This window comes from Gavia stellata, chromosome 4, assembly GCF_030936135.1.
Source record: "Gavia stellata isolate bGavSte3 chromosome 4, bGavSte3.hap2, whole genome shotgun sequence".
In the NCBI taxonomy this organism is placed as follows: domain Eukaryota; kingdom Metazoa; phylum Chordata; class Aves; order Gaviiformes; family Gaviidae; genus Gavia; species Gavia stellata.
This window is the reverse complement of record NC_082597.1, coordinates 83,740,922-83,766,637: the sequence shown is the minus strand read 5'-3', so window position 1 is coordinate 83,766,637 and position 25,716 is coordinate 83,740,922. Positions and strand designations below refer to the sequence as shown.

Sequence of the window (25,716 nt, the reverse complement as noted above, 5' to 3'; positions counted from 1 at the left end):
TAGCTTTCGATAAACAGTTCTTTATTCTTAGCCCCTTATGTTGATGTATGTTCTATCAAAAACCAGTATAGCTGCGCTTTTTATCAGCTTTCTCATAAATTGTGTCCTTCAACTCACACATAATTTTCATTTGGAACCTGAGCTGGCAACGTGCCACGTATGTACATATCCTCTTCAAACCAACCGGACCCTAAAACATATTTCAACAGAAATCTCAGATCGTGGTTATTAGATCACTTCGGTTTGTGATTATCAGATCACTTCCTCCTAAACTTCATTAGTTTAGGGTTGAAACCGGAAAGCAATGATGAGGAAAGGAACGGACGGAATTTCTGACATGGCTGAAACATCTCATTTCAAGACTGTTGAGATAATTTTTTTTCAGTATTTTTAATTAATTTTTTATTTATTTTGTACTGAATAAAAGTAATTTCATACTGAATAAAAAAATTTCATGCTGAAGAAAAATAATTTTTAAAGTTGGGTTTGAAACAAAATGTTGCTATTAGGCCAACTTTCTTTTTTCTTCAGATTTTCATCTACATAGAAATTTCTAAATTTTTTGGTTTTATGGTAACTTAAAATAATGCCAAAACTTTGAAATTCTTCTCCCAGAGGAATTTCTGCTCTTCAACCAGCTGTAGACCACATGCTAATCCTCACATCCCAGGGACGTTATTAAGCTCAGAGTTAAACCAGGGCTGAATCTGACCTGTGACTGCTCTGCATGTTGTCAAATCTTCTCATTAAAGGCAGACAACAGGTTGCTTTTTTTTTTCCCTCTAGTAGAGGTGTTAGTTCAAGATTAAGTCAATGTAGTTAACATGATGGTAAGTCAAGAAGTGCAATATTTTGCCCTCTTGGGACCAGCTATGGAAGTAAGATAAAGAACATTTTGGTTTTTTCAGCTTAACTCATTAAACTCCTTCAAGAATGGGCTGGCACAATCCCGATAACTGAAAGGCTCTGTATAATGCCCTCTTCTTCCAGGGAAAGGTTTGAGGTGAGATGTTGCGCTGCTGTCTGTCTTACCTGCTAAGGCCAAGCTCTTTATGCAGCCTGCCAAACCATGTAATTTGAACAGGAAAAAGGGGAAATGTTAAGGCAAAACGTATTGATTTTTTTATTTTAGTCCAATGATTTGGAGTAAATATACTGGAGGACTTGCTGAAAACTGTCAAGTTCAAACTGGAAATACAATGATAGTCATGGAGATGATTTCCCAGAAGGAGAAAAAAAGAAGAAAACAAAAAATGTAGAAAAATAGCCATTTCAGAGGCAAAAAGAAGAAACTGAACATCCCTAGATGAGATGCACATGCGCTATGGGACCAGCTTAACAACAGCACTGGGACATAATGCAACTACTTTTTGTTTGAAGGATCTTTAGGAAACTGTTGTGCATGTGCCTCAATGAATATGTATACATTTAACACGTGTAAATTAAGCACATATTCCTATTTAGTGCCATGGTAACACAGAGCAAGTTTTCAACCTCTTTATTAACAGTGCCAGAGAACGAGCCCTCGCCCCCAGGCCAGGCACCTGCTGGCACCGTAGGCATGCCCACACCGTTGGACGACAGCCACTCTGGACGCACCGGAATGTATGCACACTATATATTAGTTGGTATAACTGTATCCCACAGGCCTCTCCAGCATGTACCACACTAAACTCACCCGTACCGTGTACAGACGCCGCTGTGCCACCATGCTCCTTATCTGGGTGCTTATCTGTACAAAGCCACAAGCTCAGGTCAGCACTCATAGCAAACACATGACCTCTGCTCTCGCTCAAGCCATGTAATAGCACATCATCGCCTACGACTGTTGTGGCATTTGGTTCGTGCAATAGGATGGTCGCCAGTGAGTTTGCTTTTGATGTCGTGCCATCCTTGAGCAGTCTGTAGAGAATGGAAGAATTTGCTTGCTAAGGGCATTTTTAGTAGCTCCGGCCCATCATGAGCAGCCTGGCTCATGTTCATGATTCAGGACAGTCTTCCTCTGTAGAGAGGAGGTTTCTGGCGAGGGAGACAAGCACCATCAGGTTGGCCTGCATTATTTTACGCACCTGGGATGACAAGTGGTAGAGAGGTGACACTCAAAGCACATACCTTGGAGCCAGATCCTGTCCTTCAGCAGCAGCTTGGGACACTGCGGGAACAGAGGACATACCTGCCCTTGGTGCCTCCTTTGCCTAGTCTGTCCTGTCGGGAGACGTTCAGGGCCCATTCCTCTGACCTTTCAGGATAAGATGATAGGACCCTGGAGGTACCCATTTCTCTCTACTGATTGGAAAGTAAGAGGAAGTAAACAGCTTAGATTTAGACACCCACCCTTAGGCACCTAAACGAGCAAGCAGAGATCTCAGGATTAAAGCATTTCTGTCCAAAGGAATATAGAATCATAGAATGGTTTGGGTTGGGAGGGACCTTAATCACCATCTAGTTGCAACTCCTTTCCAGTTCCAACATCCTTCCCCTTCTAATTCCAATGTCCTCCCCTTCCCTTAGCAGGCAGGTGATGATTCAGTTGAAAAAGACGTTTGCAGCCAAGATATTCTGAGGCAGATTCTTTACTTCAGCAAAATAACACGAGGCAGGGATTTGTATCGGCACTGAGGCACTAAACTGTGCCCTCGATGCCGGTGATGCAAAGCTAGACTGGCTTTACTAGCATCACTCTGCATTTATTTGCTATAGAGTCCAAGGCCTTTGAAGACACCTGGGGAAAGGAGAGAAGAGGCTCTGGAGACACGGAAGCGAGCGATGTTTGATCACTGTTTTCCATCCTGTGTATTACTAGTTGCACAGAACTGACAAAATTATTTTGTCAGCGGATTTGGGGCGAGCATGTAAAGATGTACCTATCACTAGAAGGATATTTCAAGGGTTTGGAAGAGGTCTTTTGCCCTCTTACGTGAATCCTTTGCATAGTCACTAGATGTCTCTACCGCACCATAAAATAGATCAGAAATTATATTCCATTTAAACTGAAGAGAATTTTACATGCTTATGTAGTCTTCTTTAAAGGTATGAATTGCATAAAATAACTTGTCGGAGGTAGCTAGAGTGTGAAGATAAAAAAGGAGTGCATGAGATGAGTATTGGCTACAAATTCACGAAGCACACAAGACTTAGCAGTAAGCTTTTCCTAACCGAGACCAACACAGTAAAGTATTGTAGAGATCCTGGGATATAACTGCACCCCTGTAACTGGAGGATAAGCTTAAGCAGTTTAAACCAACCCCGATGGGGTGATAGGAGGGTGGGGGAAATGGGGAGCCAGTATTGTGGACAACTGTGCAATAGCCATCTCCTATGATTAGTGGCGATGGTCGGAGAGATGGAGGAGGGTGTCAAAGACCACAGTGCGTATCTCAAGATCTTTGGAAAAACAGACCATGAAGGTGGTGTTGGGTGATAGGACTTCAGTGGGGTACAGCAAGCAGCATGCTGGCAAAGCTTGGAGGGAAGAGATGCCTAGCTTCAAGCCGCTGTTTCCCAAGGGCAGGGACTACCCATCCACCTAAGACTGACCTGTTCGATTCCTTGAGTTTCTGCACCTAAGCCTGCTCTGTCCCAGGACCTGAAGCTCCGCTATCACTCCTAGTTAAAGGAAATCCCCTGGTTTAGGCTGAAAGAAACAGCTTTTTCTTCCCTGAAATAGATAATAGCAGGTTGTCATTCCTGCACTGGGGCAGAGTAGGAACTGGACAATCTATGGAAATCCTTTCTCAACCTTTTCTTTTCCCAATTTTTTTAAATTATTTTTTCATGGTTTTGAACTCTTCACTGTGGAGAATAAATTCATATGATTTATATCCAAAACAAGTACATAACTTTTATATACAAATCTCCACAGATATAAGCCACTGTATCACTTTAAGTTTTCAACTTTTGAGCATAAGCTGAAGAGCTGACTAGAGCTGAACAAGCAACATAATAGTCACTGAGAATAATTTAAAATAGTCTCTTTTTTTTCCCTTTTTTTCTTTTACACAATCTGTGTGAGGTGGCAGATGCAAACGTAGTATGCCTGGGAAATAACTCCTGTATTTTCAGGAGGGTGGAGGCCCTGCCATCTCATAATGAGCCACCGTTTCCCTTAAGAATTGTTTTCCTGGAAAGGGAGTAGGGAAATACGTTTATTACTGCTTCTGGCCAATATTGCTCTTAAGAATGCATTCAAAAGTACTGGAAAGTTTTTTTTACTATTATTTATTAGACTCTCTGCAACTTGATTTTTGTCTCACACATGTACTTAGTGAAAAGACTAAGACCAAGTACGATGCTGTACTGCAACACATTCAGGTAAAATTCACTCTTCTCCTAGTAATCAGAGGCAAGGGAGGTGTTGACGCATGAGGCACGTACCTTTCTCTGTTTAATTCTCTATCAGCTCATGTTGAGTTTTAGTAAGAGCAACAACAGCCCGGGTGTGGAGAATATGTTTTCAGGGGGTTCCCAGTCTGTTTGGGAGACTAGAGACACAATACTCTTTCCTTCTGTAGTTATCAGGAGAAAGCTTCAGGCAAGACTACCTGTGACACCTTATTTCAAACATTGTTAAGGTCTTCCTGAGTCTGAGTAGAGCAGTCTGCGTGTATTGCACGGTGTGTATCAAATATGGCACTAAAGTCAAGGATGTGACACTGGGTTGAAATTAATAATCATCTGCCTTCTGCCAACAAGTAACGTAGTATTTTAAAGGTTTTATGATGCATTAAAAAACCTCAGAACTGTTGTGAAATACCACTAGAAGCAGTGGTACTTCAGACAAAATTCCTAGGAAAATACATTAATGACATTTTGAAGAGACAAACTAAAAGCTCTAATACGGCTGTGTTATTCTTGCAGAAAACATCATAGCAGTTTCTTATTCTTATTCTTACTCTTATTCTTACTCTTACTCTTATTCTTATTCTTATTCTTATTCTTATTCTTATTCTTATTCTTATTCTTATTCCTATTCTTATTCTTTCTTACTCACTCTTATTCTTATTCTTATTCTTATTCTTATTCTTATTCTTATTCTTATTCTTATTCTTATTCTTATTCTTATTCTTATTCTTATTCTTATTCTTATTCTTATTATTCCATGCTCTCTTAGTTTGGCTATGGGATTAAAAAGACAAACTGTTGAATTCTGATCCGTCCCTTGCTCAGCTCATCTAAACTATCATTTGCAAGCTTGGATAACTTATTTTTGATTGTATAATTTTGAAGGAGTATTATTTACTTATTAAGGAATTAAAAGAGATAAAAACTGTAATTCTGCAATGAATAAAGCTCCCTATTGTTTCAGGGATTGCTGTCTTTCTGTTTCAATCAAATGCAGCGTGAATGGCTCCAGTAGCTTAGAAGCAAGCACATAGATACAAGTATTCCATAAACGCTAGGAAACACCAAAAGGGAAGTTGCTGAGAAAGACAGCTACTCCTACCTTTCCCTGTAATTTCCTTCCTTTGGTAACGCTGGCTAATTTCCTGTGGTATCTGGAAACGCGTGCACAAAAGAGTTAAAGGCAATGAACCAACTGAGCAACCGCTTTCCTCCCTCTGTCCTCCGCTCTGAGACCTGCCCTGGATGTGACATCCTTGGTCTGACCAAGTCCTTTGGGGAGCCCAAGTCATGGAGGGGGCGAAACTTCATCTGACTGAATTACACATTTATTCTGCTTCAGTTGTTCAAGATAGACACAGCAAGTTTGCCTTTCTGCATTAGTACCTCATCTCACCTCCTGAGGAGGGAGGCAATGGCACAGCAAGGGATGCAGCGTGTGCTGTGCAAGCCATAGCTGGTGATCAGCGTCCAGATTTCAGCCAAGCAAATGCACACTGTGTGACCTTGTTTGGCTGCGCAGGGGCACCTGAACCGTATGAAGGTTTAGGCTGGATATTAGGAAAAATTTCTTTACAGAGAGAGTGGTGAAGCATTGGAACAGGCTGCCCAGGGGGGTGGTGGAGTCACCATCCCTGGAGGTGTTCAAGGAACATGTGGACGTGGCACTGTGGGACATGGTTTAGTGGGCATGGTGGTGTTGGGTTGATGGTTGGACTTGATGATCTTACAGGTCTTTTCCAACCTCAGTGATTCTGTGATTCTGTGAAGGCACTGTGAGGATCCATACATGTTGCTTTGTGGCCAGGGCAGCGTGGTACAGAGACAGGGGAGGGAATACGCTCCCCGTACGGATCTGCCCGAGACCAGCCGGAGGGGCAGAGCTTCTTTTCTCCAGTTTACCCCCATGGATTAATTGCTGAATACTTGGGAGGTTTCAACTCAACCAGGGTATCCACTAAGGACAGAGTATCCACCAATCCACAGCATCTCCAGCGGTGAATTGCCCCACACTGGGTTGAGCAGCCACAGACAGCTGGGGGGACCACTAAGGGTCACCGGTTTCCAAATGTAATTAATGGCTGCTTTCCTTCTCACGGTGAACGGTGAGCATACATGGACGCTACCTTGGCAGCTGTGTCGCGAGTTCAGCCCAGACTTCTTACAGGTCTCCTTGCACATCCGCCATACCTGAAGTCCAAACCTTTCTCCATCTCAACTGGAAGCAGAAAGTCCTTCATCAAGGCTTTTACAGTACCCATCCTGTAATCCTTCCCTGTCAGACTGTGAAGATCTGTTCAGTTCCTCTGACCTCCTCCTCCTCATCATCACTGGTGCTTAAGCCTCTTTTCCCTCCCTGCAGCCTGGCAGTCTGGAAAAGGAAGCAGAAGTGAGTGGAAAGCAGTTGCTAAAGAGGTTAGTGCAGAAACAGCTGCACAGAACCAGGGACTAGCCTGTCTGGGGATGATGGGGAGGAGAAGTGGACCCCAGCCAGCCTGACTCAGGGAATGGCCACGAGGAACATGAGTCCCCCACGCCTGGAAGCTGCATCACTGATATCTCCTGCCTTGTGGAGATACTGTAGAGCATCCAAGGGTTCAAGAGCTGCCCTGGACCAACAGGCATCCAGGTGGTGAAGCCAGGAGTTATTTTGCAGGGTAAAGCTCCATATTGCACACCCGCCTCATGCACCTTGCTCTCTCCCTGCCTCCTTCTCCCCAGTGAGGGCTAAGGAGAAGCAGCGGCAAGAGACAGGTGCCTTTTTCTGGGTGGTGTTTTGGCAGAGTTCACACCCAATCAGGCCGTGCACGTCCATGCTGCGGTACCTTTCTGCTGGGTTAGATTTCCCGCAGCAAGCACAAAGCCGGTGTAAACGCTTGTGCGTGTGGTTTGCAACTTGAGAGGTGTAAAAACAGGTACTCATGCCTTGCCTGAGACAAAGTTATGCCAGGCGTGATGAAATACAGCAGTATCTGTGTACCAGTGCAGACCTGGCTTTAACAGGATGCGAGACCGTGGTATAATGGTTTTGACAGGAGCAAAAGATCAATCTTGGGGGGGTGGGGGGAAGAAGGGGAAGGCTGAGGGCCTCAGTGACATGAGAAACTGGGAAAAAAATCAGGTTAAATAAAACATTCCGTAGATGTAGAACTTTCTTCTGACACGTTTTTGTATTTTTGCCCACTTACTTTGAGTAACTGTATCTAAATTTTAAGACAGAACAGCATTTTAAACAAGATTGAGACACACTTTTGATCTGGATCAGGGATGCACAAATGGGGGGAAGAAGCACCCAGACCATATTTGCTTTAAAATTTAATCTCTGCATTATTTTTGAAAAGTGTATTTTTTGCTCTCTTTGGCATGAGAAGGGAGTAGGGCAGCCACAGCTCCATCCAGAACAGTTCAAGGGTTTTCGATGAAACCTTCAAACTTGGGAAACTTGCAACCCAGTCCTGCTGAAACGGGGACTGACTTTATTTTAGACTTTGCTGTTGGAAGAGGCCACAGATTTGCAGGGCAGGAAATGAAGCTCCCACAAACTTCTTGTCTTCCCCTGGAGTTCAGCATTGTGCAAAACTTCCAACAACTGACTATTCCTCACCAGGTGGCTTTATTTGCTTGTACAAGTCAATTCTTTTGAATGAGAATCTTCACTTTTCCATCAGTTACAGAGCGAGGGATAGCATGAATCCGTTGGGAACTGACAATGTTCACAGCATGTCCACGTGTGGTAGGGAAGCACAGGGGAATCACAGGGGAATTTCATACTTTGGGAGCTGGAAAATATGATTTGGTGAACTGGTAAACTACTTTTGAAAATGCATGTAATTTAATTGTTATAACAAATCTCATTACTATTGCATTAATTGATCACAGACAAGTATGTTGGATTCTGTGCAGATCATGCAGCTAAAACTGAACTGCCTGCTGAAGAGCTCACTACACAAGAAGTATATAACCTGGAAGAGCAAGATATAAACTACCCATCCAGCCTATTTCAATTTTAACCACAGTGGTTAAATAATCCAGGAAATGTACACAGCAATTATATTTAACCAAGTCTTATTTTCAACTTGTGTTTTTGTGGGTTGCTACTCTGATTGAAAGCTTATAAGGAAATGGCCTTCAGCAATCCACCCATTGGATTGCATTACAAAATCCCTTCTTGTATGATGCTGTTGCTATGTTCCTTGCCTAACTTCACTTGGGAAAGGAAGCAGAAGTGAGTGGTGCAAGTTTTCCTTAAAAAAAAAACTTAAAACAAGGGGAAGTTCACACGGGTTTTAGCTTTCTTAAAGCTATTTCAATTAGCTGTTAGCAATTAGCTGTAATTTAGCTGCCACGTGAGATTTTTAATGCGAGCAGGGAAGATGCAGTCAGTAGCCTGGCTCAGCCAAGCATCCAGATCATCAGGGCAGGTCCGAGGTCAAGCCGGGAAATCAACGGATCGGTCTTGGACCACCACAAACCTAAAGCAGAGGAACAAGCTCAACTAAAAACAGAGACCCGAAGCATCGCTGGGAGCAATGACTGGAAGTATTTATTGGCATATTTACACGGCAATTTACAGAGACAGCAAAATGGATTTCTCACCCTGTCGAGCACTTCGTGCTGACTCTTTTAACTGGACTTTTGACACATGGTGGGAAATAGGTCCCTACCCTGCAACCTGAACCCTGTCCACGCTTCCTTACAAGGTGCTGCCCCTTCTGTTCTCGTGCTTTCTTGGGGAACTACCATGGAGAATGAAGAGATATTGAATACTCTCTTCCGGTTTCTCGTCTCACCTCTTTCTTTCCCTCCAAAGGAGTACCTCTCCTGGATAAATACCAAGTGCATTTACAGCAATTTGCAATTTCTTCTTCCCATTTCTTTGCAGATCAATATGCCAGACTCTTCATCTTCCCTGTGAGCTTCTCTGAGCTTAACTCGGTATTATTTCCGGACTAGAATATTTTCCTAGCTTAAAAGGCCTTTCTTCTGGTTACACATTTTTAAAGACAGTAACCACCCTTTGTAAATCATGTATCTTGGGAAGCAGGCATTGTACAGGTATCTGCTGAACCTGAGTGACCAGACAGGAACCAACCACAGATCTGCCAGGTGAGCTTCCCATGCCCCCACTGCCCATCTTCAGGGCATCACACCAAGAATTTAAACAGATTAATCCAGGGTGCTATGCTATTTTGCCCTAGTGCATCTGTCCCACGGACTGTTAAACTATCCTTGCCCACACAAGTTACTTGATAAAATAGCCGTGCTGGAGACAATAAAAGCTTTTTTTCCCCCCGCACAGGCAAACAGATAAACTCCACAGCACCTCACTTCAAGCTGCCCTAGAGCCCTTTCCATGCTAGATATACGTATCTCTCCCCTTCTAAATCCAGTTGACTTTGTCAGCCCTCCCAAAACGACAGTTGTGCATGATTCAGTCTGGGAGCCTTCCTATTGCACCCACATATTCAGGGAAGTTTTGGGCAGTAGCAGTCATGTTTCCAGATCAGTCCAGAGGGACAGAGAAGAATATTTGTAATCTGTCCCACTCTATATGCCCCGTAACAACAGTGCCATTTGCTAGAAGACCTAGTCATTATCTGCCTTCCTGGTTTACAAAGCTCCCATTTATATCGTTGGACATTACATACCAACAACATTTGAAAACTCCATGGAAAAAGAAGGGGAGGGAAGTCAAAACACTTTATGAAATCTCACCCACTTACCAAAAAGACAAACTGAAAGTTCTCAGACAAAGAATTACTGAGTGCCACAGAAAACAGGAAAAAACACATCATTGGGTTCACTATGAATTGCATTTTCAGGAAGACCTTCATGTCCCTCTAACAATGTTTTCAGCTGCCCTAAAAAATTATGTTTTGTGATTGTGAAGAGTTCTCAAGAAAAGTATCCATTGCCATGTCCTTCAGCAGTTTCAACAATGAACCTGTATTAGCAAGAAGTAACTTCTGTTTTTTGCAACAGCCGTTGTATCATCGTTTCCTCGGTGGTGCCACTTATTAACCAATTACCTCTTTCTCATGGAGTCATTATTATTTCTCCTGGAGAGGTTTGGATATGATCCTTCCCACAGCACCTCTTGCCCCTGTGGACCTCCTACAGCAAGGACTTTCAGTGTTCTGAATTCCAACTTCTTGTGGAGAAAGTCTCTGTATTTGCACAGCTGTTCCCTATTAAGATTTTGTCTTGGGATTAAACTGACCAATGGTGCAAAGCCAGTTCCTGAGTGAGGAGCACCTTCTGGTAGAGATGAAGGCTGAATCTATATGGACACAGTCTCCGTCATTTGTTATATTGACATGAAATCTAAAAAGCCAAGAGAAAAATAAAAATTAGAGCAGAACTTTGGTCTAAAAATTAGAAGACCTATTTCGTATTCTTCGTAAAATTGCGTCTTAAAGACTGCGGAGAATAAAATTGGAAAATTACTTAAAATGAGCCCCGCTTCTCATTGGGAGGATCAGAATTCATGTGCACGTGAAACGCACGGTGATGCTCTGGTGCACCTTCTCTTAATGCAAGCTGCTTCTTTCCCCCCAGAGTTGTAGCACGTGTACTTGTACTTCACAGTCTACAACGTGTTGTGAGCACAAAAGGCACAATTCTCCAGAGCAGGAGAAAGAGGATCCCAGCGGGACCCATGGCAGCAGTACTCCTCCAGTACAGGGTGGGTCCCTGCCACCTTTTCCCACTGATTTTGCTGAGTCTCTGCGGAATACACAGGATGTGGCTGCCGAGGAAGCCAGTCTCTGGGATACAAAGTGGGCAAAAGCGATGCCTTCTGAGGCACAACCACCCAGCCCAGTGACCTTCCAATGTGGTCCTGAGCACCTCGGTTGGTCTATACTGGCTGAGTGTTGAACCCTGCAAGACCAACAGAGCAAGCTAATTCAAACAATTTGTAATGTTTAATATCAGTAATTCTTCCTAATAAGGCAAATACTATCCATCTCATATAGTGGGATTGTACAGAAACAAGTTACTCCAGGCATAACCTAACAGCCGCTATACAACCACATGAAAAAGCAGGCAATGACGCCCCTTCCTCAGTTCTCTAGGGACATAACTAGTTTTATTAGCATAGTATTATCATTTTTACAGCCATATGACAGCCCTCATTTGGTAAGATACACCAGTTTCTTACCAATGGCCTCAAGTTGCTCCAGGGGAGGTTTAGAGTGGATATTAGGAAAACTGCCTTTACTGGGAGAGTGGTGAGACACTGGAACAGGCTGCCCAGCGTGGTGGTGGGGTCACCATCACTGGAGGTGTTCAAGGAACATGTGGACGAGGAATTGTGGGACATGGTTTAGTGGGCATGGTGGTGTTGGGTTGGTGGTTGGACTTGATGATCTTGCAGGTCTTTTCCAACCTTAGTGATTCTGTGATTCTGTTTACCTACACTGGAATAGGTACCAGAGAATAACTTTTCTGCTTGGACAAAAAAGCTACTGACTCTCCTCCCCCATTGTGTATTTGAAAGAAAACTCACAAATTTGTGTCAAATGACTTTCCGTTCACCCAGAAGAATTTGTTTCCTTTCCTGCGCAGCCCAATCCAGTAGTCTGCTATGCGTATTCGATACATTATGAAGTTCTAGACAAAACACAGAATGAAATGACATACGGCTATTAGATTTTTTTATGATTATATAGCTTTCTGTATAAAAACTTCACAGATGTGAACTGCATCACAGAATAGGCAATGGTGGACTTTTTTTTTTTCTCCACAGGTCACTGAGGTTTTACTGCTGAATTTAATTAGATGAAATACTAACGGAAGACCTAGATCCATTACTAATAGTCCGTGAGGTCCCAGCTATTTAGTTGGTAGTCATGCAGAGGTTTACTGACCATCCACCTATACCCTGTCCCAGCCTGTCATTAAAAACATCCACGTACGTCATTTAACATACCATATCACATTACACACTAGTACAGTGGTTTCACTGTCTCACCAGGAGAATGACGTTTTGGTACAAGGACATGTATTTAGCGGGGACACAGTGCCTGGCTCGGCACAGGTTGCCTTGACTGTGTTGTATCACCGTAATTCCTTGGATGTCAGTTACGTTGCACCTCTATGAAATTCAAGTCACACATTTAAAATCCCCCAACTTCCCAATTTTCACACTTTTACTCTTGACACTAATCTTATTGTAAGTGTGTGAATTCGTTCTGTTTTTCTGTTTCTTATATTCCTGACCATAAAGTCAGTTGGGACTACCTAAACTCAAACTCCGGGACATTCGATGGCACACATGTAGTTTACCTCCTGCAGTATGAATAAAATAAAGACTGTCTCAATTCTTTCCTTATGATCCTATAGTCATCTCTGAAAACACATTTGCTATAGTGCTATTTTCTTTTGTTTTCCTGGGTCATACAGAACACCCTGAATTGGTAGGACACTACAGGAGATTTAAAGAACATAGTAAAAAGAAAAATGGTTTGAAAACAACAAAAACCACAGGCAGAACCTATGGCACGAACTGGGTATTTTCAATACGATGAGTCCCAGCATCATATAACCACAGACGGTCTTCGTCTTTTGTGGAAACAGAGAAATTTATTATTTTGCACAGAACAAACACCACCTTTGTGTTCCTCAGTTTGCCGCTAAACCATTTCTTACGCTTAAGAAAGCACCCTTTAAAAGAATTGTGTCCTTAAAGAGTATCAAGAAGATAAAACACATACATGTGCATCAGCGGTCTGTAAACTCAAAATTAGTTTAGAGGTTATATTTAGCGTGGGAATTGCTGTTGACTGGACTTTTGGGTAGCCTGGAGAGGGGATGAACATCAAGAGGGTGTGAGGGGAAGAGGACAAGATAAACTGTCGAACTTAAAATGCACACATAAATTGCCAGTTCAAAAAAACCCACACCTTCTTTATTCATAATTAGGAGTCACAACTCTATTTTTACATTCTTTCAGACTTTACTTTTAATTTATACATAGTTTGCCTTCAAAATTTCTGAAATACCCTCTAAGGCAATAACTGAATTTCTAGAGCGGATTTTAGGGAACAGATTGCACTGAAAAAGTCTGTAGGTTGTACCGACTCGCAGCAAACAGGTCTGCCACACAGTATGCTGGGCTTCAAGCTGTACCGGGGAACAAGTGATGGGAGTTACAGAAACTGCCAGGGCAGCAAACATCACACCGAATGCAAGGCACCGGACACCTTACCAGCTCTTGGTGGCTGTCAATCACTGCAAGGGAACCTCCGTGGTCAGAGCAGGACTCCTGACTGGAATTCCAATCTGCCACAGCTCCTGAATGATAGTAACACTTCTTCTTGTAGTACAGCCAGTCATCGGGGCACGGCTCCAGCTGTGGTAATTTAGGTGGATCTTTTGTTCAAATGAAAAAATGAAGAGAACGTCACTTAGTCATCATTATGTATTTAAAACACAATTGTATACACACTTACAAATTCTGGACCTGCTTCCTCCAGCTCAAAATTATCTGCGACTTGCATGGAATTAAGCAGGAGATGGGCGAACGTAATACAACTGAAGAATTGTGCTCAGTCTTTGTTTTTTCCAGTTATACCAGCTACGGTGTGTCCAGTAATCCCTGATTACATGCTCACACGCTGGGCATGTGGCAGCGAACAGGTTCTGGCGTGTGCAAGTGCAAAGTTCCAGCTACACCAGAGACACCACGGGCAAGAACGTCAGGGCAGAATGCCGTCTTTGACAAAGAGCGCAAACATAGACACTAGTTATTTACTGTGATGCAGCTAAAATCTGACCCTAAACAGGTTCTGATTCAATGTACTTAGCTGTAAAAATAACTCTCCAGGCCAGAGCCAAGTCAAGAAGCCAGCACTGCCTCCCTAACTCTGCTTATGGCTTTGTCATTCCTCAGCATTTGCCATGCTGCAGTACAATGAAACCCTGCAGAAAATTAAAGAAAATGAAGTCAGTTTAATGCTATCAGAAACAACTGTACAAGGACAAGCCTTAACAGAATTTAGTTTCACTTTCCTTTTCTGGATTGTAATCTCTGTAGCGGCAGCCATGACTTGGGGGCGGAGAGCTGAAAACCAGTGGCAATACCTCTTACCCCGCAGCAACGAAGAGACGGCATAATGAAAGGCCAAAGTACTCAATTTCTCTTTCCAGAGCTAGTTTTTTTAAAATAAATGCACTCACTTATGGTAATCCACGTTAAGAGTAAAATCACAGCAATGGCGATGACAATTCCCACAATTCTTCTCCAGAAGCGGAAGTGTGAACAAATATCTGAGGAGAGAAAGAAATATTAATGCACATCAGGGAATAAAGCACACGTATGGAACTGAAGACTCCGGTCAAAAAACCGCATGCATTACATAAAGTTTAGTTAATGTAAATTAACTTCAGTAAGATTTTCCCAACATTTGCACCTGCCCCTGAAACGACAGCGCGCTGCAGAGCTTCGCTACTTGTAAAACTCGAGCAGATTTTCAAAGGCATTAAATCCCCAAATCCCACAGAAATACTCGCAGAACACAGTCCCCACATCCCACAGAAGCACTTGTGGAACACAGTCCCCAAATCCCACAGAACCACTCGTGGAACACAATCCCCAAATCCCACAGAAACACTCGTGGAACACAGTCCCCAAATCCCACAGAAACACTCGTGGAACACAGTCCCCAAATCCCACAGAAACACTTGTGGAACACAGTCCCCAAATCCCACAGGAATACTCGTTGAACACAGTCCCCAAATCCCACAGAAACACTCGTGGAACACAGTCCCCAAATCCCACAGGAATACTCGTGGAACACAGTCCCCAAATCCCACAGAAACACTCTCAGAACACAGTCCCCAAATCCCACAGAACCACTCGTGGAACACAGTCCCCAAATCCCACAGAAACACTCGTGGAACACAGTCCCGAAATCCCACAGGAATACTCGTGGAACACAGTCCCCAAATCCCACAGAAACCCTCTCAGAACAGTCCCCAAATCCCACAGAAACACTCTCAGAACACAGTCCCCAAATCCCACAGAAACACTGTCAGAACAGTCCCCAAATCCCACAGAAACACTCTCAGAACACAGTCCCCAAATCCCACAGAAACACTCGCGGAACAGAGTCCCCCGAGCGCTTCATGCCCGCGGTGGGGGGACGGCGGCCTCCCGCCCCAGCCAGCCCGCCTGCTCCCGGGCCCACCCCACCCCACCCCACCGCTCCCGGCCGCGGCGGGGGCCTCGCCGCAGCCCCCGTCCCCTCCCGCCCCGTCCCGCCCGACTCACCCGCCCGCACTGGGCGCAACCGCTGAGCCGCCGCCGTCCCGAGCAGCCGCTCGCCCTTCGGCATCGGCCCCGTCCCCAGCAGCGACCGGCGGGGCGAGAGGGACCCCTCCGCGGGCGGCAGCCGGGCCACCAGCGGGTCGGAGGAGAACCGCCGCCGGAGCCGCCGCAGCCGCCGCAGCTCACCCCGCAGCAGGGACGGGGAGAAGCCCACCCTGCCGCCGCCTGCCTCCTCCATCGCCGCCGCGGGGCGGAAGCCCGCCGCACCCCTTCGCCTTCGCCCCCGGGAGGTGCCCGCGGCGGGGCAGAGCGCGGCGCGGAGCAGGGCCTCGGCCGCGGGACGGCGGCCCCGGGACGGCGCCGGTAAGGGGCGGCTGGGGGCGCGGGCAGCGCCTGCTCGTGCCCGCGGGGAGCGGGGCGGCCGGCGGGCTGGGGCAGGGCCAGGCGGGCGCGGAGGAAGGCGGAAGGCCCGTGGCGGGCTGGCGGCAGCGGGGGCCGGTTTCGTTCCGGCGGGGCGGCCGGCGGGGACCGACGCTTCCCCGCGGGCGGGCGGCGGCCCCCGGCATCCGGAGCCCCCCCGCCCGCAGCGCCGGGAGAAGGTAGGGTGCTGCTGCTGCTGCGGTGGCTCGGCCGGGGGCCGGTCCGCGCCCCCCGGCGAAGTCGAAGCCGAAGGGAAGGTAGGACTGAAGAGGGGGGAAAATGCGCTTGTTGAAAGCGGGGGGGGGCCCGGTCTCTGTGGTTCGCTTGTAGGTGTCTTGTGGCCTCGAACAAACAGGGCTCCGGCTGATGTTTCCTCCGAAGGAAAAAGTTCGTGGCAAAAAGCGAGAGCAGATTTCTTCAGCTAAATGAGCTCTCGGAAATGGAAATCTTTCTCGTGGCTCAATGAAAAATTGTTGCCTGTTAGGCTGTGCGTTTTTCCTCACTCTTGCAAACGTTCTTTGAAATGCTTTCGCCAGCATCCGCCTTCAAGAAACTGCTGCTGTGACAGAGAGCGGCAGCTCGGCCCTGTCCCCGCTGCCAGCCTTGGGGGCTGTCCTGTCCCAACAGCCCAGCTGAGGAACAGGATTTTTCCCGAGCGCGGACGAGGAGGTTTGGGTCAAACTCCTCCGCGTCTGGAGTCAAAACCAGACCTTTCTCACTACGGTAACAAAGCGTAGGGCCCTCGCTGGAGGCCAGAGGCCCAGCTCACGAGCGAACGTCCATTCCTGTACCAAACAATGAATATCCAGGCACTAAAAGGGACGGAGCGTTTTGGGGATGCGTTGGGGGCAATCGGCGGAGTCTTTGGGGAAAGAGCGCCTCATTGGAGAAGGCCGTTCCAAGCCTTAGTTCCTCTCTGCTTTTGTAGGATGGACCAAGCGCGAGTGGAGTCTGATTCGTAGAGACATTTAGACACCTAATTACTGTTATGAATTTGTGGAGGTGAGGAGGCTTCTTAGGCATGTGCCAATTAACATAAATAATAAAAACAGTAATGAAAGTAAAGACGTTGAAGCCTTTTCTAAAGAGGAGTGGGGTTTTTTTTCCCTATTATGACCCAACTCATGAAGATGAACTGACATTTCTGCACTGACGCGATAATGCTTATAGCTGCATATCCTTCCCTGGATGACTTTTTCTGTTAAATTTATGTCATCGGAAGTGGGATTTAAGAAAAGCTGCGAGGAAAACATCACTCATTGGACTGAGCACAAAAGGGTGAACATCCCTCTGCAGACCAGGGTCAGCCTCACTCGGGAAATTGCCCAAACTTTTCGCATGCGGACAAAACTGCTTTAAGCTACGTAGTGGTGAAGCTCTGGTTTTGGTGGCCTTTCCCTCCTGCCTTGATGTGCCCCATCCCTTCCCTATCACGTTGTTCCCATCTGCTCTGTCCTTCCCTTTCCCTTCATTACAGTCCCATTTCCTGGGAAGGAGGATATGTGCAATGTATCTGAAGCCCACCTTCGCCTTTCTCCACCTACCTCATCCCCTCAGGTCCAGGCAATAACTAATTCCCACTCGTTTATAGACAGTAGGGGAAGCGTTCATTAAACATAGCTTCTTTCTTTGTTTCCCAGCTGTAGATGGAGTCTGAAGAGGAACAGGAGGCTGAGGCCACCCAGATGGCACAAGCACTTGTTGGGAACGTAGACTCCACTAATGTCGTACAAGATGCCAGCCAAGAAGTGGCAGCTAGTTCATGGGTGCGGAGGTCCAGGAGGTACTGTAAAGAGTGGTTCTTGCAGTCAAAAGGTAAGATTTTTTTCCTTTGGTGCTAGGTAAGATGCCTTCCTGCAGGAAGTCTGAAGTCTAGCTCCAAATCTAGTTCCAGGTCCCCTGGCTTGGACAAGACAAAACCCAGGAGTTTACTTCTAGGCAAAGCTGTAGTCACAAAAATTAAGATAACTGTTATGTTTGATCCAACTGTGAACTGTTTATGTTTGATCCTTTTGTGTGAAAACGGGCATTTTTCCATGTGGTAGTTTACCTGTACGAAATACTCTTGGATAAGATGGAGGAAGTGAAGCCAAACCTCATTAGAGAAAATAGTTTGTGCCTTTGCAACAGATGAGCTTGCACATTGGCATTGAAATTTGTGTGTGAAGGACAGCTTGTGACAAAGAGAAAATACATTTGATTCAAGACTGCAGCCGTAGTCTGAACCTCAACCTTTAATGTTTGAATTGCGTGAGAACATTCTCCTGTTTTCCAAACATGGATATAGCTTGATTGGAGTTAGTGATGGCCTACGAGTTCTCAGCCTGCAGAGGTTATTGCTAAGAGGCCTGCAAAGCATAGAGGAGATGATAAACTTGGGACTGGAAGGCTTAAATTTGCTATACGGGTATCTGCACATCTGTGGAAAACTTTAGGATGTATATGGATGAAAAAAAATGCAAGTTAGGTGATAGTTGGCCATTTTATCGAACTGTCCAGTTACAGAAATGTCAATTCAGGGTGCCTTGTTTGACTTCAGTAGTGCTTTGTCTTTACATACTTGGAGCTTAAATGAAAGGCTGTTCTGCTGCCGTCTCACTTAATACTGAAATACAGTCTGAGCCTAAGTGCTTGTATACACAAAATCATTAATGATCTTCTTTTTCACAGTCCGTTTGCTATGCATATCTTTTGGATTTGCACTGTTGGTCATCATCATCATTGCATTTGGTAAGCTTCTGGAACACTTTCCAGTTGAGATATGTTTCCTCTTGACTACTGGGCTCTGGGATCACAGCAGTCAAGCACACCAACGTTAGTACTCTGCAGTGCCTGCAGAGTCACAGAACCTGGGACTTCCATCACTATTTCAGTTGTTTTGATGTCAGTATAAGGTTGAATAACCTCCAGGCAGAATTTAAAAGGAGAGAGAAATCTCCCTACAGATAAAATCCAGATGATTCAGCTGTAAACTTTTTTTTTTTCCTTTTTGCTGCATCCTTACTACTCTTAAGAGTGTAGTTTCTTGCCTGGCCGTGCATGTGGTATATGCATGTCTTGTCTGTGCTTATCACCAGTAACTTACCTGATTCTACTAGTTAGTCAGCATCGCATCTCCAGGCATAGACTCCAGGCTTATTGTGTGGGCTGCTGGTATATCTGGTCTTGAGGGCTCCTTTATTGTCATACGTGGAAGACAACTACGTAATACAGCTAGCTTATCTTTTTCACACATTGTCCATGGGGATCGTTCTGCCTTTTTGTTGGAGCCTCCGCAGCCCCGTCTGTACAGGGAGCTCTTGAATCTCTGCATTAAATGTATCTTGATTCTGCCCCCTGCAACAGCATGAGGTATAGCAGAGAAGTCGTCTGCACGTACGTGGAAATGAATGGAGGACGACAGTGACATCTGTCCCTGTTGATTTTCCTTTGCTTTGTTAGGCTTTTATTTAAATGGAATCAGTCACATTTTCTTGGAGGGGGTGAGGGCAGTGCTCACAGGTGACTTACAAAGGGGTCTCCGGTTGTGTATAGCAAAGCGAGTAGCTGATCAGAAAGGAAAAGAGAGTGAGCGTGGCAACAGCAGGCTGCAGAGGCTAGGAGTGCAGTTCACTTCCTGCAAACCCGTCTCCTCACGTAAGGGCCAGTTACTTTCATTTCAATATTAGCCATCTCCAAGCTTAAGCAGCAGGAAAATGCATTTTGGGTGCAGAAGGTCTGGATTTGATCCCAGCAGGACGACCCAGGAAATACACTGTATACACCGGGTGAACCTGGGTTGTTACAAAAGACACCGTGCTGCACAGCGAAGGTCACTGTCACCATTCAGTAACAATCAGGGCAGATTATTTTTGTTTGGAAAATAGAAAGCAAAGTAAATACAAATTAATTGTCTTTGTTGCAAGAAATTAAACTCAGCACTGAAACAAAACGTGCCAGTGAGTCCTCTCACCTTCACAGAGCTACTGTGACAGAAAGAAGATGAACAGAGGGCATCAAAACATGCTGGGAAACAACTCCAACAAACCATTCTCCAAACCGTTATCTCCAAATAATAATTTTTACCTCTTTATTAACAGACAAATTTTATTAGCATCATGTCAAGACCTAATTTCCTTACCTTCACACAGATTTATCAAACACTTAAAGGCCTGATACAAAGTCAAAGCAACTTGTCTTTGTGAAATAGCTCACCAGTTGTAGATATTTGAGTGACTTCATTACTTAAAATGAATTTGATCCGTAAATTAACAGTATGAGGTTTATTACCCTATTACTGGATTTAAAATGTGTCGAGTATAAATCGTCAGTTGTCAATGCCTCTAATTCTTCAAAATTCAGGAGTGTTTTCCAAACCCCACTTATTTTCTACTGGTTGTAATAATTAGGCTGCAGCCCCCAACTTTCCCATCTCTCAGCTGAAGACAGTGCCTGAAAGGCAGGGAAGGTCAGGACCCTTGCCCTTCCTTTGGCTTCTCTTCTGGCATCTAGTGTGGCATTGGCTTTCAAAAAACCTGCATTTTAGATTGAGTTATGCTGATGAATGCTAAGATTTTACCAGGTAGAAATTTGTGTCTCTCTTTTCCTTTGTAGTTGCAAAACTTCAGCCATCTCACCACGGAAAATTTCCTTCTGAACAGTGCCCCAGTGAGTGGATAGGTTACAAAAAGAAATGTTATTTCATCTCAGAGGAGGAAAAAACCTGGACATCTAGTCAGACCTTCTGCGCTAAGAATAAGTCCTCGCTAGCCTTTTTTGAAAACCAGGAAGAAATGGTAATGGGAAAAAACCCAACAACAAAACAGAATGCAACTTCTGTATCTCTTCCTTTCCTTGACAAAGCTTTCACTATTTTTGCATGCAATACTTGTCCTTTAAATCTTTGTAAAATAAGTAAGCTGTGTGAATTCAGGTAGTGGAAAAGCACCTGCTTTGTCACTGTAAGTAGCAGGCAGCAGTACCAGCTGCCCCACACTGCTTTGGTGCCTGGATTTGACTTGAACAACTTTGAAAAGCTCTTTGTTATGAATCAGTTTTACTTTTCTGTCCTATGGACCTTCATCTTCAAAGCAGGTATGAATCTGTCCAGCTCAGAGCACAGACAAATAAATGGCTACTTTGGTTTCTATAAGAAAGCAAACATTTTAAACCATTTCTCAGCATAGTGAAAATTATCCATCTTTATCATCTTGCATCTGTTTTTAGATCTGCTTTAATGACTCTTGGAGACACATGTTTATACCGCTGGTGGGAATATACCCCCGCTGAAGCTGGTTTGGACATTTTCTCATGCTAATAAGTTTGTTAAAATACTTTGATTTGCCTGTATTATGGTCCAGTTGCATTCAGTCAGTGAATGCTAGTGACATCTTACTACTGCATGTAATATACTTTCACAGATCTGCTGTCTTTTGAGTATTGTCAATGAGAAAATAGTTTCATCAAAAAGTTAGGTTTTAGATAGATTGACATTTGAGCTTTATCGATACTGTGATTGTTGAATAGAGGTCAAAAGGCTACTTTTCCAGTTGGCTGGTACATATTGGTGGTGTAGCAGATACTGAAATGGAGGAAACCTCAGAGAAATTACATAGATTAAGTCACATCTGAATTTGACTTGAACTGATAAATATTTTTACAGCGACCAGAATTTCAACAATGAGAAAGATGCAGGGCCTAGTTCTTACTTCATGTGTGAGTCCCTTGCTGAATGTGGTCTCTCATTTTATCCCATCATCAGGCCCCTTCCTTGGTTAATAATTCCAACCATATTTGCCAGCTTGTCCCCTCTCCACAAGCACCTTCTGCATTGCTGTCCTGTGAGTGATCACCTCTTACCAAATTTGTAAATGCCTCTTTTCATTATGCATCTAAAAGCTTCGCTTCTGATTCAGTGCCTGTGATATTCAGCTGATAATTGGCTAAGCAGAGATTGGTGTTATTTAAACCGCTGCTTAAAAACCTTATACCTACAAACTGCAAACCCAACTTATGAAAGAAAAGCACAGGAATGCAGACGTTGGCTTACCGGGTCGGATTAGTGCTCGATGGTATGCTCTGTCTGGTCTCCAGCCCTGGATAGCGTGAGCCACACCAGAAGAAGGTACACCAAAAACTGTAGGAATGGCATTGGGACCATACGGAGACAGTTTCTTCTGAACTGTATTGAACTGAAGTTGCTAGGGGAGAGTGGAGGAGTATAAGGGTTCACTCTTTCCATGTCCATTAGAGTCCCTGCTGACAGCTAATATTTATATCTTTTTTAAGTTCAGTGAGTCTAATGATAGCTTGTTGCAGGGAGTTCTGTAATATTAACTCATTGCAAGTGCTGTTTCTGTTATTTTCCATCATTCTTTGCTGTGTTTGATACAGGTTGTTGCAAACTTCTGGAGCAATGAACTGTCTTTGACTCTTTTTATCTGTACATCCACAGATAAAAAACTTTAAATTATTTAAATAATAATTGGGAAGGGGAGGAGTTCCCATATGCCCATCTGAAACGCAGGAAACACCTGTACGTACCAGCCAATTAAGACCAAGTTGCATATGTAGAGATTGTTAAGCATATATAGACAGACACAACCAATACGTGGTGTTTAGGTATTTTTCTGTGTAGTGAACAGTAATAATTTTCAAGGGTATAGAATTTAGTTTATGATAGCTGTAAAGGTCAATTCAAAGGCACAATTAGGCTCTTAACTCTCAATGAAATGCTTATGAAAGTGTTCTAGATGACAGAGTGATGAACTACTCTCCTCAAAAGTCACAGGAGGGGTTTGCTTCTCCTTATGAGAGCTCATGTTGACAAAAATGCCTTTTTTTTTTTTTTAGCATTCTTTAGCTAAGAATTTGAAAATAGATGACACCTGGATTGGATTGCGCAAGAAAGGTGAAAGCTTCTACTGGGAGAATGGTGTTGCCTTGGAGGGGGACTTGTAAGTTCTTTGTGATTGTCTAACACGTACTTAAGCAAATGTAGAATTAGGGTTTACAGCACAATGTTATTTCTATGAGCATTGGGTTTTTTCCCATGATTTACAACTATGACTTTGAAAATTAACTCTTTGCAATTATTACTGATCTAACTCTAATAGCATCAATGTAGAGAAGTTCCTGACTCAAGAAGGGTTTTTTAATAGCTCAGCACATCATGATAATGTTATCGATCATCCCCATTTACCTTAATTCATACATATTTTTCAGTACACAGTATATACATTTCAGTCTCTTTTCAGATCTTCAGAATTCTTGGTTTTCAATGTGATCCTTTGTGCTTGTTTTCCTGAAATATGCAATATCTAGCAAACACACGTACATTTTTTAGGGATGAAAGAGAATGAAGTGACAGGTAGGAGGGAATAATCGTCTTCAGATGGATTAATCAGCTTCATAAGAAAAATCATATCTGCTTTAGTGAGTTTGTCACAACCTGCAGACAACTTAGATTTTCCCCCTATTTATATTAGAAAATGTGTGGGCTACAACAGCTCTGCATCAGGCCCATCAAACAGCATTTCCCCTTGTCTTGCTCCCCAGAGCATTTATGACCTCAGTAATTCTAGGCAGGGTATGTCATAAGCTGTCTTTTGTCTTTCCTCCTGTTATTGTACGATACCTGGTATGGACCCTTCATAGAAGCGGAGATTCATGCAACCCTGCAAAAGCTAAACAGGCTTTTCGAACTTGATTTATCGCTTACCATGCTTTTAGCAGCTGAAACTACCATATCACAAGGGACCAAAGTCAACTGGAAGCTACTTCAGCAGAAGTTTCGTTTTACAGCAGGCTAAAACATTTGTCGCAGTAGTAGAAATTATTTAGTAATCACTGTTTTCTTCCTGTATTTCTTCAGGTTCCAGATACAGAATCACTCTGAGTGTGCCTACTTGGATGCCTTTACTATTTCTACATCAGCATGCTCTATGCCCAGGCGCTGGATCTGTATCAAACTTCCCTAAAGGGATGACTTAGATCTTCATTTGATATTGATAGTTAAGATTTATCCATTGTACAGTCACTTTGAAGAGATGGTGGACCTGCTGCAGCCACGCTGTCTCAGAGCATCTGGAAGCCTAAACTGGAGAGAAGAGGATTCGTCTTGGCTTCCAAAATGCGCTTCTCGATCTTCTGTCCTAGGACAGAAAAGGAATGTGCTTAGGCCTGTTTACAGATCACCTACAGTGGAGTCTACCAGTGCGGGCTGATGAAGCTGAAGGTTCAGTGGGATTCCTGCTAGTCTTCTGATAAATAAGGATCTCTCCGGGAGCTGCAACTGTTTGCTGGTGCTCCTCTGCTGAAGCCTCCCATGCATCATCAGCACAACCCCTCCGCTGCTCCATTTCTGGGATGGGCATGAGGGATCCACATTAGCTTCTCACATTTGTGCTGTGCTGCAGAAATCTCCAGCAGATAGCTGGGGACAGTAAGTTGCCTCAGCAAGATCTGCTGGGGTTTCTGTTGGAGCCTTCAGTTGGCTGGTTACTGAAAGGACATCAGCAGCGGGTTGTGCATTTCTCTACCACTTGCATCTTACCTGTTAATGATGATAGAGTCATAGAGACATAGAATCATTTAGGCTGGAAAAGACCCTTGAGATCATCAAGTCCAACAGTAACTGATATAGCAGCCTGGTAAGAAATTCCATTAAAATGATCAAAATCTATGTGGTGCTAAAGGTGACAGGTTTTGTCACTGAATTGCTTTTGAGATGCTGTGTTTAAGGACACTAGTCCTGAATCAGGTCTCACTGATGCCAACTTGACACCCAAGTGCTTTCACTGCCAGCTGCACTAAGGTTATCCCTGCTTCACACTGGTGTAAATGAAGTCAAAACTCAGGCGGTGCATTTCAAAAGCTGTGCAGGCCTACACTTTATGAGCTATCTGAATAATTTATTGTGATACAAAGAGAATACTAAGAGGAGTGTAATGAGTCTCAAGGACTTGCAATGTGGAAAGCTCCCTTACTGAGTTCCTGGGAAGGGGCTGTTTGAGAGAGGAGGAGTAAGACAGTTTGGGGCTCTTAGCTGCTGTAATTTGGGCGTTCCTTCTGGGAGTCTGAGGCAAAAAGGTAACTAGAACTGTCTTGAATAAATTGCTCTTGAGTACAACTACAGATTTTGTTTTGTGTTTGTCTAGGTGAACTAAGCTATTTTCTGTTACCAAAGGCCTTCCCGATGTTGGCAGTTTTCAGGGAATTATCCAAGCGTGACTGATCCAGCAACAGTGACACACTCACACGAGCCTGTGTTAAATAAACAAGCATTGCAATAACTGATTCAAACATTTCTAAACAGAGACGGGAAGGCCTAAATGTCTGGTCATGCGTGGTCCCTTGAAGTTCACCAGAACTGTCATTTTTCTCATAGGTTCATATGTAAGTTGTGTAAGAACTCATTAAACAGATCCCTTCCTTCTTGCAAATATTCTGGTTTCAGCTATTTTCCGGCCATGCATGGTAAACCTAAAAAATAGAAGACACTTCAGAGAGAGATCAACCTCAAAGCCAGCAGTCATTCAAATTAAGTCTTTAGTTTCCAAATAATTTCTATTCAGAGGTTGTTGGACATCAAGATCTTAATTTTTTTGCCTCTCCGAAATTACAGATCCTCTTCTGTTCGGGGAAAGGAGAATCTCTCCAACATGCGTGCGTTGTGCAGCATCTTTAAGTACTAGGTCCAGTGG

The 25,716-nt window shown here is 44.1% G+C and overlaps 1 protein-coding gene and 1 long non-coding RNA gene across 2 annotated transcripts; one reads left to right on the top strand and one right to left on the bottom strand.

Moving 5' to 3' along the window:
• Positions 1–8,907: 8,907 nt before the first annotated feature.
• On the bottom strand, positions 8,908–14,684 carry LOC132316934 (uncharacterized). The gene is made up of 4 exons (XR_009483966.1): positions 14,524–14,684; positions 13,553–13,716; positions 11,852–11,955; positions 8,908–10,665 (listed from the first exon to the last, which is right to left on the bottom strand). It is a non-coding gene; the product is annotated as an uncharacterized LOC132316934 (long non-coding RNA).
• A 2,995-nt stretch (positions 14,685–17,679) lies between these two features.
• LOC104256278 (C-type lectin domain family 2 member L-like) lies at positions 17,680–25,139 on the top strand. Its single transcript, XM_009810636.2, has 4 exons — positions 17,680–17,848; positions 20,627–20,808; positions 22,865–22,968; positions 23,886–25,139. Exons 1-4 carry the CDS (start codon positions 17,680–17,682, stop codon positions 23,989–23,991), a joined length of 561 nt encoding a protein of 186 aa, XP_009808938.1. The 3' UTR covers positions 23,992–25,139.
• Positions 25,140–25,716: the final 577 nt, after the last annotated feature.

Coding starts and splice junctions, on each gene's coding strand:
- LOC104256278 (XM_009810636.2), top strand. CDS start 17,680: ATGGAGTCTGAAGAGGAACAGGAGGCTGAGGCCACCCAGATGGCACAA. Junction 20,809..22,864: donor TTGAAAACCAGGAAGAAATG/GTAATGGGAAAA, acceptor TTTTTTTTTTAG/CATTCTTTAGCTAAGAATTT. Junction 22,969..23,885: donor GTTGCCTTGGAGGGGGACTT/GTAAGTTCTTTG, acceptor GTATTTCTTCAG/GTTCCAGATACAGAATCACT.